General features: G+C 52.4%; 1 protein-coding gene across 1 annotated transcript in view; it reads right to left on the reverse strand.

Annotated features, from left to right (window-relative positions):
* Positions 1-17,187, reverse strand: part of LOC120920612 (unconventional myosin-Ie-like) — a 39,200-nt gene extending 22,013 nt beyond the window's left edge. The window contains exons 1-4 of the mRNA XM_040332789.1: positions 16,857-17,187; positions 8,294-8,431; positions 2,255-2,344; positions 1,526-1,620 (exon numbers count right to left, since the gene is read on the reverse strand). Of these exons, the coding sequence (XP_040188723.1) occupies positions 1,526-1,620; positions 2,255-2,344; positions 8,294-8,431; positions 16,857-16,859 (326 nt within the window). The 5' untranslated portion in view covers positions 16,860-17,187. The remainder of the gene's footprint in view (positions 1-1,525; positions 1,621-2,254; positions 2,345-8,293; positions 8,432-16,856) is intronic.
* Positions 17,188-20,493: the final 3,306 nt, after the last annotated feature.

Consider the following 20,493-nt stretch of genomic DNA (forward strand, 5'->3'; position numbering starts at 1 on the left):
CGGGGGAGGGGGAAACATGAGGATTTGGGGGGTTCCTCTGATAAAGGTCCAGGCCGACTTTGCCGCATTGAGGGGCCAATGGGCGGGGCCACGTATTGTAAGATCTCGGAGGAGAACCTTCTTCCCTCAGACAGAACACAGAAGATGGGTCATGGACGGGTCTTCCAGCATGACAATCACCCAAAACATACCGCCAAGGCAACAAAGGAGGGGCTCAAGAAGAAGCACATGAAGGTGATGGAGTGGCCTAGCCGGTCTCCAGACCTTAACCCTATAGAAAATGTATGGAGGAGCTGAGACTTCGAGTCGCCAAGAAACCTTCAGGATTTAGAGAAGAGAAAATCCCTCCTGAGATGTGTGGAGACCTGATCACCAACTACAAGAAACGTCCGACCTCTCTGCTTCCCAACAAGAGACCTCCCCCAACTACTAAGGAACCTCCCCCAACTACTAAGGGACCTCCTCCAACTACTAAGGGACCTCCCCCAACTACTAAGGAACCTCCCCAACTACTAAGGAACCTCCCCCAACTACTAAGGAACCTCCCCCCAACTACCAAGGAACCTCCCCCCAACTACCAAGGAACCTCCCCCCAACTACCAAGGAACCTCCCCCCAACTACAAGAAACGTCTGACCTCTGTGCTTCCCAACAAGGAACCTCCCCCAACTACTAAGGAACCTCCCCCTACTACTAAGGAACCTCCCCCAACTACCAAGGAACCTCCCCCAACTACCAAGGAACCTCCCCCAACTACCAAGGAACCTCCCCCAACTACCAAGGAACCTCCCCCAACTACCAAGGAACCTCCCCCCAACTACAAGAAACGTCTGACCTCTGTGCTTCCCAACAAGGAACCTCCCCCAACTACTAAAGAACCTCCCCCAACTGCAAGAAACGTCTGACCTCTGTGCTTCCCAACAAGGAACCTCCCCCAACTACTAAGGAACCTCCCCCAACTACTAAAGAACCTCCCCCAACTACTAAGGAACCTCCCCCAACTACTAAGGAACGTCTGACCTCTGTGCTTCCCAACAAGGAACCTCCCCCAGCTACCAAGGAACCTCCCCCAACTACCAAGGAACCTCCCCCAACTACCAAGGAACCTCCCCCAACTACTAAGGAACCTCCCCCAACTACTAAGGAACCTCCCCCAACTACCAAGGAACCTCCCCCAACTACTAAGGAACCTCCCCCAACTACAAGAAACGTCTGACCTCTGTGCTTCCCAACAAGGAACCTCCCCCAGCTACTAAGAGACCTCCCCCAACTACCAAGGAACCTCCCCCAACTACAAAGGAACCTCCCCAAACTACCAAGGAACTTCCCCCAACTACTAAGGAACCTCCCCCAACTACCAAGGAACCTCCCCCAACTACTAAGGGGGTCAAATACTTGTTTCCCTCCATTTATAACATTTGTATCATGTGATCTCTCTGGAGTTTTCGTTGATATTCATATAAAAGGGGAGACGATCGTTATTCCCCCCCCCCCGCGGTAGGTGACAGTAAGTGAACATTCCTCACCTGATGATGACACATTGATTCTCCCCATCGATCAGCATATTCCGGTACACGGTGTCCGCCAGCGCGTAGATGTGTGGAGGATTCTCATACTGAGCCTGGAATGACATCATCACCCAGACATGACATCATCACCCAAGTCCTCATCCCCCAGACCCTGGCTCAGTGATCTCTGTACGGCGCTGCGGTATAGGTCAGCGCTATATACATACAGAAAGCATGGATGGAGTGCAGTACTGACGACGACCACACAGCGGCAGCGCAGAGTCAGAGGACTTTGATAAGTTTTATCTCTGGGTCGGTGTCACATGACCCTCTCTGTGTCGCGTTCCTGATCAAGGTGTGGCGTCAGCCGACTCATTTCCCGTATCTCACCTGCTTTCCCATCATCCTCTCTGCTCCGGCATTGGCTGAACTCACCCGATTCAGATCGATCGATCGGTTACATATTTTGTAATATTTGATACATTGTAATTCTGGGTGGAGCCGATAAAAAAAGAAAAGTGATTGCCGTGTCCCCATTTGTGTGGCCGGTGTAATAGAGAGGTGGGGACACAGAGGGTCCAACCCCAACCCTTCCCCCAGAGCCACCCAAATCTTGGGGGAGGGGGAGGGGCTCCCATTGGATCTCACAGCCAGAATCTGAGAATGAGAACTCCGGAAGGCGATCGGCCCGCAAGCTCCACCCAAAACTGAACCCTCATCTTGTGATGTCATGATCTGCGCACTCACCGCCCCCTGGTACATCTCGATCTCCTTGTCACCGAAGTATGGCAGTTGTTTGAAGGGGTTAATGGAGATGAGCACCGGCCCGATGTACGTCTGCGGAGCGCTAAGGAAACGCAGAAAAAGGAACGTTGTGCTTAAAGGGTAACTCCGCCCTTCTACAGAGAGACCAGTGACATCATCAGCCCTTCTACAGAGAGACCAGTGACATCATCAGCCCTTCTACAGAGAGACCAGTGACATCATCGCCTCTTCTACAGAGAGACCGGTGACATCATCGTCTTCTACAGAGAGACCGGTGACATCATCGCCTCTTCTACAGAGAGACCGGTGACATCATCGTCTCTTTTACAGAGAGACCGGTGACATCATCGTCTCTTCTACAGAGAGACCGGTGACATCATCGTCTTCTACAGAGAGACCGGTGACATCATCGTCTTCTACAGAGAGACCAGTGACATCATCAGCCCTTCTACAGAGAGACCAGTGACATCATCGCCTCTTCTACAGAGAGACCGGTGACATCATCAGCCCTTCTACAGAGAGACCGGTGACATCATCGTCTCTTCTACAGAGAGACCGGTGACATCATCGTCTCTTCTACAGAGAGACCGGTGACATCATCGTCTCTTCTACAGAGAGACCGGTGACATCATCAGCCCTTCTACAGAGAGACCGGTGACATCATCGTCTCTTCTACAGAGAGACCGGTGCCATCATCAGCCCTTCTACAGAGAGACCAGTGACATCATCGCCTCTTCTACAGAGAGACCAGTGACATCATCGCCTCTTCTACAGAGAGACCAGTGACATCATCGCCTCTTCTACAGAGAGACCAGTGACATCATCGTCTCTTCTACAGAGAGACCAGTGACATCATCGTCTCTTCTACAGAGAGACCAGTGACATCATCGTCTCTTCTACAGAGAGACCAGTGACATCATCGTCTCTTTTACAGAGAGACCAGTGACATCATCAGCCCTTCTACAGAGAGACCGGTGACATCATCGTCTCTTCTACAGAGAGACCGGTGACATCATCATCTCTTCTACAGAGAGACCGGTGACATCATCGTCTTCTACAGAGAGACCGGTGACATCATCGTCTTCTACAGAGAGACCAGTGACATCATCAGCCCTTCTACAGAGAGACCAGTGACATCATCGTCTCTTCTACAGAGAGACCGGTGACATCATCGTCTTCTACAGAGAGACCGGTGACATCATCGTCTCTTCTACAGAGAGACCAGTGACATCATCGTCTCTTCTACAGAGAGACCGGTGACATCATCGTCTTCTACAGAGAGACCGGTGACATCATCGTCTTCTACAGAGAGACCGGTGACATCATCGTCTCTTCTACAGAGAGACCGGTGACATCATCGTCTCTTCTACAGAGAGACCGGTGACATCATCGTCTCTTCTACAGAGAGACCAGTGACATCATCGTCTCTTCTACAGAGAGACCAGTGACATCATCGTCTCTTCTACAGAGAGACCAGTGACATCATCGTCTCTTCTACAGAGAGACCAGTGACATCATCGTCTCTTCTACAGAGAGACCGGTGACATCATCGTCTCTTCTACAGAGAGACCGGTGACATCATCGTCTCTTCTACAGAGAGACCAGTGACATCATCGTCTCTTCTACAGAGAGACCAGTGACATCATCGTCTCTTCTACAGAGAGACCGGTGACATCATCGTCTCTTCTACAGAGAGACCAGTGACATCATCGTCTCTTCTACAGAGAGACCAGTGACATCATCGTCTCTTCTACAGAGAGACTGGTGACATCATCGTCTCTTCTACAGAGAGACCGGTGACATCATCGTCTCTTCTACAGAGAGACCAGTGACATCATCGTCTTCTACAGAGAGACCAGTGACATCATCGTCTTCTACAGAGAGACCAGTGACATCATCGTCTTCTACAGAGAGACCAGTGACATCATCGTCTCTTATACAGAGAGACCAGTGACATCGTCTCTTCTACAGAGAGACCAGTGACATCATCGTCTCTTCTACAGAGACCGGTGACATCATCAGCCCTTCTACAGAGAGACCGGTGACATCATCGTCTCTTCTACAGAGAGACCGGTGACATCATCAGCCCTTCTACAGAGAGACCGGTGACATCATTGTCTCTTCTACAGAGAGACCGGTGACATCATCATCTCTTCTACAGAGAGACCAGTGACATCATCAGCCCTTCTACAGAGAGACCGGTGACATCATTGTCTCTTCTACAGAGAGACCGGTGACATCATCAGCCCTTCTACAGAGAGACCAGTGACATCATCGTCTTTTCTACAGAGAGACCAGTGACATCATCGTCTTCTACAGAGAGACCAGTGACATCATCGTCTCTTCTACAGAGAGACCAGTGACATCATCGTCTCTTCTACAGAGAGACCGGTGACATCATCGTCTTCTACAGAGAGACCGGTGACATCATCGTCTTCTACAGAGAGACCGGTGACATCATCGTCTCTTCTACAGAGAGACCGGTGACATCATCGTCTCTTCTACAGAGAGACCGGTGACATCATCGTCTCTTCTACAGAGAGACCGGTGACATCATCGTCTCTTCTACAGAGAGACCGGTGACATCATCGTCTCTTCTACAGAGAGACCGGTGACATCATCGTCTTCTACAGAGAGACCGGTGACATCATCGTCTCTTCTACAGAGAGACCGGTGACATCATCAGCCCTTCTACAGAGAGACCGGTGACATCATCAGCCCTTCTACAGAGAGACCGGTGACATCATCGTCTCTTCTACAGAGAGACCGGTGACATCATCATCTCTTCTACAGAGAGACCAGTGACATCATCAGCCCTTCTACAGAGAGACCGGTGACATCATCGTCTCTTCTACAGAGAGACCGGTGACATCATCAGCCCTTCTACAGAGAGACCAGTGACATCATCGTCTTTTCTACAGAGAGACCAGTGACATCATCGTCTCTTCTACAGAGAGACCAGTGACATCATCGTCTCTTCTACAGAGAGACCAGTGACATCATCGTCTCTTCTACAGAGAGACCAGTGACATCATCGTCTCTTCTACAGAGAGACCAGTGACATCATCGTCTCTTCTACAGAGAGACCAGTGACATCATCGTCTCTTCTACAGAGAGACCGGTGACATCATCGTCTCTTCTACAGAGAGACCGGTGACATCATCATCTCTTCTACAGAGAGACCAGTGACATCATCGTCTTCTACAGAGAGACCAGTGACATCATCGTCTTCTACAGAGAGACCGGTGACATCATCGTCTTCTACAGAGAGACCGGTGACATCATCGTCTCTTCTACAGAGAGACCAGTGACATCATCGTCTTCTACAGAGAGACCAGTGACATCATCGTCTCTTCTACAGAGAGACCAGTGACATCATCGTCTCTTCTACAGAGAGACCAGTGACATCATCGTCTCTTCTACAGAGAGACCAGTGACATCATCGTCTCTTCTACAGAGAGACCGGTGACATCATCGTCTCTTCTACAGAGAGACCGGTGACATCATCGTCTCTTCTACAGAGAGACCGGTGACATCATCGTCTTCTACAGAGAGACCGGTGACATCATCGTCTCTTCTACAGAGAGACCGGTGACATCATCGTCTCTTCTACAGAGAGACCGGTGACATCATCGTCTCTTCTACAGAGAGACCGGTGACATCATCGTCTCTTCTACAGAGAGACCGGTGACATCATCGTCTCTTCTACAGAGAGACCGGTGACATCATCGTCTCTTCTACAGAGAGACCGGTGACATCATCGTCTCTTCTACAGAGAGACCGGTGACATCATCGTCTCTTCTACAGAGAGACCGGTGACATCATCGTCTCTTCTACAGAGAGACCGGTGACATCATCGTCTCTTCTACAGAGAGACCGGTGACATCATCAGCCCTTCTACAGAGAGACCGGTGCCATCATCAGCCCTTCTACAGAGAGACCAGTGACATCATCGTCTCTTCTACAGAGAGACCGGTGACATCATCGTCTCTTCTACAGAGAGACCGGTGACATCATCGTCTCTTCTACAGAGAGACCGGTGACATCATCGTCTCTTCTACAGAGAGACCGGTGACATCATCAGCCCTTCTACAGAGAGACCGGTGACATCATCGTCTCTTCTACAGAGAGACCGGTGACATCATCGTCTCTTCTACAGAGAGACCAGTGACATCATCGTCTCTTCTACAGAGAGACCGGTGACATCATCGTCTTCTACAGAGAGACCGGTGACATCGTCTTCTACAGAGAGACCGGTGACATCATCGTCTCTTCTACAGAGAGACCGGTGACATCATCAGCCCTTCTACAGAGAGACCGGTGACATCATCGTCTCTTCTACAGAGAGACCGGTGCCATCATCAGCCCTTCTACAGAGAGACCAGTGACATCATCGTCTCTTCTACAGAGAGACCGGTGACATCATCGTCTTCTACAGAGAGACCGGTGACATCATCGTCTCTTCTACAGAGAGACCAGTGACATCATCGTCTCTTCTACAGAGAGACCAGTGACATCATCGTCTTCTACAGAGAGACCGGTGACATCATCGTCTCTTCTACAGAGAGACCGGTGACATCATCGTCTCTTCTACAGAGAGACCGGTGACATCATCGTCTTCTACAGAGAGACCAGTGACATCATCGTCTCTTCTACAGAGAGACCGGTGACATCATCGTCTCTTCTACAGAGAGACCGGTGACATCATCGTCTCTTCTACAGAGAGACCAGTGACATCATCGTCTTCTACAGAGAGACCAGTGACATCATCGTCTATTCTACAGAGAGACCAGTGACATCATCGTCTTCTACAGAGAGACCAGTGACATCATCGTCTCTTCTACAGAGAGACCGGTGACATCATCGTCTATTCTACAGAGAGACCAGTGACATCATCGTCTTCTACAGAGAGACCAGTGACATCATCGTCTCTTCTACAGAGAGACCAGTGACATCATCGTCTTCTACAGAGAGACCGGTGACATCATCGTCTCTTCTACAGAGAGACCGGTGACATCATCGTCTATTCTACAGAGAGACCAGTGACATCATCGTCTTCTACAGAGAGACCAGTGACATCATCGTCTCTTCTACAGAGAGACCAGTGACATCATCGTCTTCTACAGAGAGACCAGTGACATCATCGTCTTCTACAGAGAGACCAGTGACATCATCGTCTATTCTACAGAGAGACCAGTGACATCATCGTCTTCTACAGAGAGACCAGTGACATCATCGTCTCTTCTACAGAGAGACCAGTGACATCATCGTCTTCTACAGAGAGACCGGTGACATCATCGTCTCTTCTACAGAGAGACCGGTGACATCATCGTCTCTTCTACAGAGAGACCGGTGACATCATCGTCTCTTCTACAGAGAGACCGGTGACATCATCGTCTCTTCTACAGAGAGACCAGTGACATCATCGTCTCTTCTACAGAGAGACCGGTGACATCATCGTCTTCTACAGAGAGACCGGTGACATCATCAGCCCTTCTACAGAGAGACCGGTGACATCATCAGCCCTTCTACAGAGAGACCGGTGACATCATCGTCTCTTCTACAGAGAGACCGGTGACATCATCGTCTCTTCTACAGAGAGACCGGTGACATCATCAGCCCTTCTACAGAGAGACCGGTGACATCATCGTCTCTTCTACAGAGAGACCGGTGACATCATCGTCTCTTCTACAGAGAGACCGGTGACATCATCGTCTCTTCTACAGAGAGACCGGTGACATCATCGTCTCTTCTACAGAGAGACCGGTGACATCATCGTCTTCTACAGAGAGACCGGTGACATCATCGTCTCTTCTACAGAGAGACCGGTGACATCATCGTCTATTCTACAGAGAGACCAGTGACATCATCGTCTTCTACAGAGAGACCGGTGACATCATCGTCTCTTCTACAGAGAACCTGCGCAGGATGTGATATACAGCGGCCTCCATTCAATAATCCCGCCCCCGCTGGTGACACGCCCCTGCGTAACGCCATCAGCGCCCCCCTTGTGAAGGATACGAAGATGAAGTCGTCCATGTATCTCTTCTTCAGGTTCTCCACGATGGCGTCCTCCGTGATCTTGGACAGGAGGACCATATCGTCCACTCCGCTCTGCCGCACATTCTGCGTCTGCCAATGGTAGCGCTCCTTGCTGCCCTGCGGGGGAGGAGACAGAAGGCTCATTAATATTGTATTCCTGACCCACAGAGCTGACACTCGAGTGACCCCCCCCCCCCCCAACATATCGCATTGTGTATTATGGGGCCATTTATAAATACTGATCCACAGAGCTGACACTCCAGTGGCCCTTGTCTGTGATGGCTGCATTTTTAAGGCCTTGGGGGAGGGGGGGTTTGTATTTTTCCGATCGGTCACATTTAGTGAATCATTAGACGTTTCGCTCGTTCTTCCGCGTTTCGTATGGCGACAGACCTGCCATTTCAGTTCTCGGGTCGCCGCCGCACACAGGCCCATCAATGAGGGTTGCTGGCCCTTTAAGTGAACAGTCAGCGGAGACCTCTGTACACTTGTGGAATGCGCTGCGGGCCGCGCCCTCCAGGAAGCTCCGCCCCCCCTACCTGCAGGTCCCGACAAGGTAAAGAGGTGAGGAATGCGGATGCCAGTGGGCGGAGCCTGCAGAGCCCTGAGCACGTTATCTGTGTCAAATGTACACAACCAGTGTCAGCTCGCCGGCCGCCAACCGACGCAACGCCAAATCGCCAACCAGCGTCAGCTCGCCAGCCGCCAACTGACGCAACGCCAAATCGCCAACTGACGCAACGCCAAATCGCCAACCGACGCAACGCCAAATCGCCAACCGCCAACTGACGCAACGCCAAATCGCCAACCAGTGTCAGCTCGCCAACCGACGCAACGCCAAATCGCTAACCGACGCAACGCCAAATCGCCAACCAGTGTCAGATCACCGGCCGCCAACCGACGCCACGCCAAATCACCAACCAGTGTCAGATCACCGACGCAACGCCAAATCACCAACCAGTGTCAGGTCACCGGCCGCCAACCGGCACAACGCCAAATCGCCAACCAGTGTCAGCTCGCCGACCGCCAATCGACGCAACACCAAATCGCCAACCAGTGTCAGCTCACGGTCCGCCAACCGACGCAACGCCAAATCGCCAACCAGTGTCAGCTCGCTGACCGCCAACCGACGTGGCGCCAAATCACCAACCAGTGTCAGCTCGCCAACCGACGCAACGCCAAATCGCCAACTAGTGTCAGCTCGCCAACCGCCAACTGACGCAATGCCAAATCACCAACCAGTGTCAGCTCGCCGACCGACGCAAGCCAAAACGCCAACCAGTGTCAGCTCGCCGACCACCAACCGACGCTACGCCAAATCGCCAACCAGTGTCTGCACCCCGACCGCCAACCGCCGCAATGCCAAATCGCCAACCAGTGTCAGCTCGCCGACCGCCAACTGACGCAACGCCAAATCGCCAACCAGTGTCAGCTCGCCAACCGAAGCAAGCCAAATTGCCAACCAGAAATTTTTGAACAATCCCCCCCCCCCGAACAACGTTGTGACATTCCAGCCTTGCGTTTATTGTCGGGCACAATCCAGGGGCTCATTCACATTAATCAACGCAAAGACCGCGAGGAAATAATCGCTCCCTATTGTTGGTGCGCGCTACATAAAAACGCAGATTTTTTTTATTTTAATGAACATCAGAGTTTTTTTGTTCATTTTTTAACTTTTGTTTTAAATTTTTTACTTTTAATAAAGTAAAAAAAAAAAAAGCCCAACGCGCACGCATGGCGCACGCACGACGCACACCTCCGCACGCCCCCTAAACGCGCATTCTTCTACAGCGCTCATTTCCTGTAGGAAGCTGCACCTTTCCACGTGCGTCGTTTGGCGTTTTAATGCGCCTCTAATGTGCGTTTTCATGCAATCTGCGTTGCTTTGTTGCGTTTCGTCAGCCAATGAAATGCTGAGTACAGTTGTGGTTGCTATGGACTGAAAAATGTGCCACGGTTGCTAAGGGGAGGGGCTGGCTTCCATGCACACCACATGCGTCTTTGCATGCGGCGATCGCCTTTCGCACAGTGCGTTTTTACGGGCCAGCCAAGAAAATGGCCGGGCGCCATATTTTGCAGTTCGCGTCGCGGTGCGTCACCACGTGTGACCGCGTTTTTCCCCGCGGGCGGCACCATTTATTTCAACGGGCGAGAAACGCAGAAAAGAAGCCCCGGACCCTTTGCCGCAAACGCACTTGTGCGAAAACGTGCGTTGTCAGGTGTGTAGGAAGCGCCATTGACTATCACAGCTGACGGACGACGCGTTTCTGCGCACGTGCGTTTTTTCTCACACAGACGTGATCCTGATGGTACAACGCGCATGGCGACGCATCCAAATGGGCAGCCGCACCGTCACACCGAGAGCCATTTAAATAAAGTAAAAAAAATAAAATAAACAGGGCGCGCCGAGATGATTTGTAGCACAGTAGTGCGCATGCGCTATAAACACCTCAGCGCAAAACATGCGTCAGCTGGGGGACTAGAACTCCCATCATGCTCTGGGGGGGAGGAGGCCGCTGTGTTCTGCGGATGGCACCGGAGGGGGGGGGGCAAAGTCCAGATAAGGCGATCGATCGATATCCTGTAGTGATTACAGAGTGCTGTACGGGGGAGGGGAGGTTTTGGTGCCCCGGGGTGACCCCCTCCAAGCTCCGCACACATATGGGGGGGGGGGGGGCACAGGGAGACGGTCACAGATTTGAGGGGGGGGTCACCCACAAAAATATCGCCCCCTATTGTACGGGGAAAGGAGAACGCTCCAGAAAAGGAATGTAATCAATGAGACGATCTTCTGGCAATAATAAAGTGTAAGAAGTAAAGGCGAAATGTTTGTCTCGGTGTCGGATGGGGGCAGGGAGGGGGGGAGGGGTTAGACCCGCTGTCGGTGTCCGGTTGTCACCGAGTGTCAAAGAAAAACCCAAATGTTGGGGTGTCCCCACAACAGGAAGAGAGGGGAATCTTCCAATGGGGACACCACAGGGATTCCCTCACTTCCTGTTGTGTCTCTGGGACAGGAAATCTCTCCAATGGGGATACATCACACCCCCTCCAACCCGCCCCCTCCAATCCCAATGTACCCCCTCCAATCCCAACGTACCCCCTCCAATCCCACTGCACCCCCTCCAATCGTAACGTACCCCCTCCAATCCCAACGCGCCCCCTCCAATCCCAACGTACCCCCTCCAACCCGCCCCTTCCAATCCCACTGCGCCCCCTACAATCCCAACGCGCCCCCTCCAACCCGCCCCTTCCAATCCCACTGCGCCCCCTCCAACCCACCCCCTCCAATCCCAACGTACCCCCTCCAATCCCAACGCACCCCCTCCAACCCACCCCTTCCAATCCCAACGCACCCCTTCCAATCCCAACGTACCCCCTCCAACCCGCCCCTTCCAATCCCACTGCGCCCCCTACAATCCCAACACGCCCCCTCCAACCCGCCCCTTCCAATCCCACTGCGCCCCCTCCAACCCACCCCCTCCAATCCCAACGTACCCCCTCCAATCCCAACGCACCCCCTCCAATCACACTGCGCCCCCTCCAATCCCAACCCACCCCTTCCAATCCCAACGCACCCCCTCCAATCCCACCGCACCCCCTCCAATCCCAACGCACCCCCTCCAATCACACTGCGCCCCCTCCAATCCCAACGCACCCCCTCCAATCCCACCGCACCCCCTCCAATCCCAACGCGCCCCCTCCAATCCCAACGTACCCCCTCCAATCCCAACGTACCCCCTCCAATCCCAACGCACCCCCTCCAATCACACTGCGCCCCCTCCAATCCCAACCCACCCCTTCCAATCCCAACGCACCCCCTCCAATCCCACCGCACCCCCTCCAATCCCAACGCGCCCCCTCCAATCCCAACGTACACCCTCCAATCCCACCGTACACCCTCCAATCCAACCATACTCCCTCCAATCCCACCATACACCCTCCAATCCCACCATACACCCTCCAATCCCACCGTACCCCCTCCAATCCAACCATACCCCCTCCAATCCCACCATACACCCTCCAATCCCACCGCACCCCCTCCAATCCCACCGCACCCCCTCCAATCCCAACGCGCCCCCTCCAATCCCAACGTACCCCCTCCAATCCCACCGCACCCCCTCCAATCCCAACGTACCCCCTCCAATCCCACCGCACCCCCTCCAATCCCACCGCACCCCCTCCAATCCCAACGTACCCCCTCCAATCTCACCGCACCCCCTCCAATCCCACCGCACCCCCTCCAATCCCAACGCGCCCCCTCCAATCCCAACGTACCCCCTCCAATCCCACCGCACCCCCTCCAATCCCAACGTACCCCCTCCAATCCCACCGCACCCCCTCCAATCCCACCGCACCCCCTCCAATCCCACCGCACCCCCTCCAATCCCAACGTACCCCCTCCAATCTCACCGCACCCCCTCCAATCCCAACGTACTCCCTCCAATCCCACCGCACCCCCTCCAATCCCACCGCACCCCCTCCAATCCCAACGCACCCCCTCCAATCCCACCGCACCCCCTCCAATCCCAACGTACTCCCTCCAATCCCACCGCACCCCCTCCAATCCCACCGCACCCCCTCCAATCCCAACGCACCCCCTCCAATCCCACCGCACCCCCTCCAATCCCAACGTACCCCCTCCAATCCCACTGCACCCCCTCCAATCCCAACTCGCCCCCTCCAATCCCAACGTACCCCCTCCAATCCCAACGTACCCCCTCCAATCCCACCGCACCCCCTCCAATCCCAACGTACCCCCTCCAATCCCACCGCACCCCCTCCAATCCCACTGCACCCCCTCCAATCCCAACTCGCCCCCTCCAATCCCAACGCACCCCTCCAATCCCAACGTACCCCCTCCAATCCCAACTCGCCCCCTTCAATCCCAACGCGCCCCCTCCAATCCCACTGCGCCCCCTCCAATCCCACTGCACCCCCTCCAATCCCAACGCACCCCCTCCAATCCCAACGTACCCCCTCCAATCCCAACGCACCCCCTCCAATTCCACCGCACCCCCTCCAATCCCAACGTACCCCCTCCAATCCCAACTCGCCCCCTCCAATCCCACTGCACCCCCTCCAATCCCACCGCACCCCCTCCAATCCCAACGTACCCCCTCCAATCCCACTGCGCCCCCTCCAATCCCACTGCACCCCCTCCAATCCCACCGCACCCCCTCCAATCCCAACGTACCCCCTCCAATCCCAACTCGCCCCCTCCAATCCCACTGCGCCCCCTCCAATCCCAACGCGCCCCCTCCAATCCCAACGTACCCCCTCCAATCCCAACTCGCCCCCTCCAATCCCAACGCGCCCCCTCCAATCCCAACTCGCCCCCTCCAATCCCACTGCACCCCTTCCAATCCCACCATACACCCTCCAATCCAACAAGATCTTAAAGAGGACCTGTCACCCACACAGTCAGTGCCCCCCATTGAAGAGGTAGATCCCCCAATTATCACCGGATTGGTGGAGATTGGTTGATGTGTGGTCCATGAAGTGTCAGAATAACGGAGAGAGTTTCGATTTCAGCACCCCTCCCCCTCCCCCCCTCCTCCATAGACATGCAAACAGAGCAATCTGCATCTGAAGAGGACCGGTCTGGTATCGGCGTCCCTCCCCCGGCCGGACCTCAGACAGGTCCTCTTCAGATGCAGATTGCTCTGTGTGTATCAGACGAGATCTCTGAGGAATGTCGGTTGTCCGGTCGGCCCGGTTCCTGGGAACTCGTCTGCCGGGCGGCCCAGCCTGGGCCCCACTACCCCTTCACCGGCGATCGTTTAGTGATTCCCATCTTTGCATTATGGGAACAAAGCATGATCGATTTCTGGGATTGTGAGTCTGACACACACACACACCTTACAATCTGATTGTACAATCTCCTCAGCGAAACTGTGACGGCACATTCATTATTATAGAAATTGTCCAATCAGGACGCGGCTGGCTTCATGGATTTTTGGAGTCATAAATGTCGATAAAGATTTTCATGGAGAGATCTGGCCGTGTGTGGGGAGATCTCCGCCCGGCGGGTGAGGGGGGTAATAAAACGCGGGGTGTGGACCCGGGCGTACTGGCGCTGCGTAACGCGGCGTACAGTTATGTCAGGACAGTATATATATATATATACACAGAGGACAGGAAGTGATTATATACACAGAAGGTGGGGGAGGGGCACCTGAGAGTAGATTGTATAAGGGGGGTATATCTGGGTAAAGGGGGGCAATTGATTGTATAAGGGAAGAGAACTCTGTATAGGGGGCAATAGATTGTATAAGGGGGTAGAACTCAGTATAGGGGGGCAATTGATTGTATAAGGGGGGAGAACTCAGTATAGTGGGGCAATTGATTGTATAAGGGGGGAGAACTCAGTATAGGGGGCAATTGATTGTATAAGGGGGGAGAACTCAGTATAGGGGGCAATTGATTGTATAAGGGGGTAGAACTTGGTATAGTGGGGCAATTGATTGTATAAGGGGGGAGAACTCAGTATAGTGGGGCAATTGATTGTATAAGGGGGAGAACTCGGTATAGGGGGGGAATTGATTGTATAAGGGGGGAGAACTCAGTATAGGGGGGCAATTGATTGTATAAGGGGGTAGAACTTGGTATAGGGGGGCAATTGATTGTATAAGGGGGTAGAACTTGGTATAGGGGGGCAATTGATTGTATAAGGGGGTAGCACTTGGTATAGGGGGGCAGTTGATTGTATAAGGGGGTAGAACTTGGTAAAGGGGGGGCAATTGATTGTATAAGGGGGTAGAACTTGGTATAGGGGGGCAATTGATTGTATAAGGTGTAGAACTTGGTATAGGGGGGCAATTGATTGTATAAGGTGTAGAACTTGGTATAGGGGGGCAATTGATTGTATAAGGTGTAGAACTTGGTATGAGGTGGGAGATCTGGGGGGTACAATGTATAAGGGGTAGATTTGGAAATGGGGGGGGGACAGTACATTGTATAGGGGTAGATGTGGATAGAGGGGGGGTAATACATTGTATAGGGGTAGATGTGGATCTGGGGGGGAAATACATTGTATAGGGGTAGATGTGGATCTAGGGGGGTCAATACATTGTATAGGGGTAGATGTGGATAGAGGGGGGGTAATACATTGTATAGGGGTAGATGTGGATCTAGGGGGGGGCATACATTGTATAGGGGTAGATGTGGATATAGGGGGGCAATACATTGTATAGGGGTAGATGTGGATCTGGGGGGGCAATACATTGTATAGGGGTAGATGTGGATATAGGGGGGCAATACATTGTATAGGGGTAGATGTGGATCTGGGGGAGCGGGCAATACATTGTATAGGGGTAGATGTGGATCTAGGGGGGTCAATACATTGTATAGGGGTAGATGTGGATAGAGGGGGGGTAATACATTGTATAGGGGTAGATGTGGATCTAGGGGGGGAATACATTGTATAGGGGTAGATGTGGATCTAGGGGGGGGACAATACATTGTATAGGGGGTAGATGTGGATCTGGGGGAGGGGCAATACATTGTATAGGGGTAGATGTGGATATAGGGGGCAATACATTGTATAGGGATAGATGTGGATCTAGGGGGGGGCAATACATTGTATAGGGGTAGATTTGGAAATGGGGGGTCAATACATTGTATAGGGGTAGATGTGGATAGAGGGGGGGTAATACATTGTATAGGGGTAGATGTGGATCTGGGGGGGCGGGCAAAACATTGTATAGGGGTAGATGTGGATCTGGGGGGGCAATACATTGTATAGGGGGTAGATGTGGATCTGGGGGGGGGGGCAATACATTGTATAGGGGTAGATGTGGATATAGGGGGGCAATACATTGTATAGGGGTAGATGTGGATATAGGGGGGCAATACATTGTATAGGGGTAGATGTGGATCTATGGGGGGGGCAATACATTGTATAGGGGTAGATGTGGATCTGGGGGGGGCAATACATTGTATAGGGGTAGATGTGGATCTGGGGGGGGGCAATACATTGTATAGGGGTAGATGTGGATCTGGGGGGGCAATACATTGTATAGGGGTAGATGTGGATCTGGGGGGGGGCAATACATTGTATAGGGGTAGATGTGGATCTAGGGAGGGGGGCAATACATTGTATAGGGGTAGATGTGGATCTGGGGGGGGGGCAATACATTGTATAGGGGTAGATGTGGATCTAGGGAGGGGGGCAATACATTGTATAGGGGTAGATGTGGATCCAGAAATTATCAGACTTCCTCCCGGGGGGGACTTGGCTGGGACTGTCAGTAGGGGGGGGGGGACTTTGCTGGGACTGTCAGTGGGGGGGGGGGGTTGATCATAGTGGGGGGGGGGGACTTTGCTGGGACTGTCAGTGGGGGGGGGGGGTTGATCATAGTGGGGGGACGACTTTGCTGGGACTGTCAGTGGGGGTGGGGGGGTTGATCATGGTGAGGGGGGGGACTTTGCTGGGACTGTCAGTGGGGGTGGGGGGGTTGATCATGGTGGGGGGGGGGGACTTTGCTGGGACTGTCAGTGGGGAGGGGGGGGTAGATAATGGTGTGGGGGGGGTAGTACTCACCATGGTGTTGCTGTGTCCGCTGGGGGTTGCAGGTTCTCGGGGGTGTCGTCCTCCTGGGTGTCACACACACATCCCCCTCTGGGGGTCTCTCACACTCCCCCCCCACCCCTGGAGGTCTCAGTAGTCCAGGTATGTGTCTTGCAGGTAGCCCAGGTGAGTGTCTCTGTCCTCCTGGAGGTCTCACTCAGGCTGTCCCTCTGCCCTGGGGTCTTCCTGGGACTCTCCTCCTCCTCCTCTGGGGGTCTCTGTGTGCTGGGCGGGGGTCTCTCTTCCTCTCAGGTGTCCCTTCACCTGGGCGGCTCCTGATCCAGGTGAGCTGTGAGTCAGGTGGGGGGGAGGAGGAAGAAGGTGGTGCGGTGACACCTGCTGGACACAAAAGGTAATGCACCTCACAGGCACGCCACTGCTACGGCAGAATCCTATTAAAGGGAAACTTCCGGAAAATGCTCATCGCTCGGCTGTCACACCGATCCACTGGCTTCAGGCCGATCTGGAGGTTGGAGTTTGATGGGATGATGGGACACTATTCCCCCCACTGACACCAATGATGGGGCACTATTCCTCCCACTGACACCAATGATGGGACACTATTCCTCCCACTGATACCAATGATGGGACACTATTCCTCCCACTGACACCAATGATGGGACACTATTCCTCCCACTGACACCAATGATGGGACACTATTCCTCCCACTGATACCAATGATGGGACACTATTCCTCCCACTGACACCAATGAAGGGACACTATTCCCCCCACTGACACCAATGATGGGACACTATTCCTCCCACTGACACCAATGATGGGACACTATTCCTCCCACTGACACCAATGATGGGACACTATTCCCCCCACCGACACCAATGATGATAAGCAGCACGGTGAAGGACCACGGAGGGACTCGAACCCTCAATCTTCTCAATCTTCTACCTCTGAAGTGAGACGCCTTATCCATTGGGCCACGTGGTCCTTGTATGTCGCCGCCTACTTCTGTGTCACTAAATTATATATTGCTCACACACGCCATGGTCATATGTGGAATTGCACCCCAAAATACATTCTGCTGCTTCTCCTGAGTACGGGGATACCACATGTGTGGGCCTTTTTGGAGCCTAGCCGCATACGGGACCCCGAAAACCCCAAAAGATTCTGTGCACCAGAAGAACGATCATAGGGGGACACCCCCTCCACCCCACCCCCCCAACCCCCCCCCGCCGCCGCCGCCGCCATCCGGTGCTTCTCCAGGCTCTACCGTGCCATCGGGGACCTGGTGAAACGTTCATCCGGCGCCGGATGAGAAGCATAGAGATGACTGGTGACAAGATGGTCACCAGTCATCTCTATGACCAACGGAGGCCCGGGTGCACCGCTATGACATCACGCCCGGGTATCCGGATGTAAACAAAGCCACGATTCTTTGTAATAGAAATAAAAGTGATCAAAAAAATGTAAAAGTAAAAAAATATATATATATTTTTTATTTAAAACGCCCCTGTCCCCGGTAGCTCACAATCAGAAGCGAACACACACGCAAGTCCCGCCCACATATGTAAACGCCGTTCAAACCACACATGTGAGGTATCGCCGCGTACGTTAGAGCGCCATCGACAATTCTAGCCCTAGACCTCCTCTGTAACTCTGAACTGGTAACCTGTAAAAAAAAAAAAAAATTAAGCGTCGCCTATGGAGATTTTTAAGTACTGAAGTTTGGCGTCATTCCATGAGTGTGCGCAATTTTAAAGCGTGACATGTTCGGTATCTATTTACTCGCCGTAACATCGTCTTTCACATTATATATATAAAAAAAAAAAAAATCGGACAAACTTTGTTATTTTTTAATTCATGAAACCGTTTGTTTTTTTCCCAAAAAAAGGCGTTTGAAAAATGATTGCGCAAATACCGTGCGAGATAAAAAGTTGCAAAGACCGCCATTTTATTCCCTGTCTGCTAACAAAACATATATAGTGTTTGGGGGTTCTGAGTAATTTTCTAGGAAAAAAAATTATGATTTTTGCATGTAGGAGAGGAGTACCAGAATAGGCCCAGTATGGAAGTGGTTAAAGTGTGACAGGGCTGGAGTCTGGCCCCGGGCAGGAGGGGGAGGGTGAAGGTGCCCGGTGGTGAGGAGGGTAAAGGCACCAACTATTAGCAGGGGCCACAGAAGCTGATAAGCAGCACGGAGAAGGACCACGGAGGGACTCGAACCCTCAATCTTCTCAATCTTCTACCTCTGAAGTGAGACGCCTTATCCATTAGGCCACGTGGTCCATCTTATCTCTCCTGGTACATTGCTGCCTACTTCCGGGTTTAGGCCCCCCCACCCCCGACCTCCCAAATGCACTTCTGGAAGAATGGTCAAACATTCCCATAGACACACTCCTAAACCTTGTGGACGGCCTTTCCAGAAGGGTTGAAGCTGTTATAGCTGCAAAGGGCGGGGCCAACTCAATATTGAACCCTCCGGACTAAGACTGGAATGTCATGAAAGTTCAAGTGTGTAAAGGCAGGCGCGTCCCAATACTTTTGGTAATATAGTGTGTATAGTGTGCTTGTAAAAGCAATCTAGCGGCAAATTAGCTGCTAGGACTGCTTTTACATGAACGCCGACCGCAGGCTGAAAAGAACGATACCAAGATGATACCTAAACCTGCAGGCATCATTCCAGTATAACCACTCATAACTACTCAATTGTCACTGGTCCTTGTTGTAATGTTCTTTTTTTTTCATGCAGCCTGTGGGCGGAATGAAAAAAGAGATTGATCGGTGGTTATGCCCACCATTAGAATACCGCCCTTCATCCACCCACTTCTAATGATGGGCATACATGCACCGCTCTTTTTTGTAACTGTGGTGGTGAAATCACCTCCTACAGCGCTGGAGTCACTGATTTACGTATTGTGAGAACAAACGCTGTTGCTCTCCTTACATCAGAGTCCGCACAGACCCCTTACATGAGAGTCCGCACAGACCCCTTACATCAGAGTCCGCACAGACCCCTTACATCAGAGTCCGCACAGACCCCCTTACATCAGAGTCCACACAGACCCCCTTACATCAGAGTCCGCACAGACTCAATACCAGTATGTTGCTGGTCCTTATTGTAATGTTCTTTTTTTTTTCATGCAGCCTGTGGGCTGAATGAAAACAGAGATTGATCGGTGGTTATGCCCACCATTAGAATACCGCCCTGCATCCACCCACTTCTAATGATGGGCATACATGCACCATTCTTTTTTTATAACTGTGGTGGTGAAATCACCTCCTACAGCGCTGGAGTCACTGATTTACGTATCGTGAGAGCAAACGCTGTTGCTGTCAAAATAAATAAATCTGTGCTGCAGCTGAATGGCGTGCTTGAAAAGCAAACAATGGTAACAATAAAACATTAACTCATTAAAACAACAACAATCTGTGCCAAAAAAGAGAGTAAAAAATATATATGCCGAAGCGTGGGGGCAATCCACCCCTAATGTTAGGGGCAAATCGCCCCTCCACCCCTGCCCCCATGCTTCGGCATATATGCTCTTTTTTTTTTTTTTAAACCGTTATAGGTTTAAATAAATAAATATCATACAATCCCATACACCCAATTCTATACCCACAGCTGATCCAGAGGAAGGCGAAAAACCCCAGCAG

Source organism: Rana temporaria, chromosome 13, assembly GCF_905171775.1.
Source record: "Rana temporaria chromosome 13, aRanTem1.1, whole genome shotgun sequence".
Classification (NCBI taxonomy): domain Eukaryota; kingdom Metazoa; phylum Chordata; class Amphibia; order Anura; family Ranidae; genus Rana; species Rana temporaria.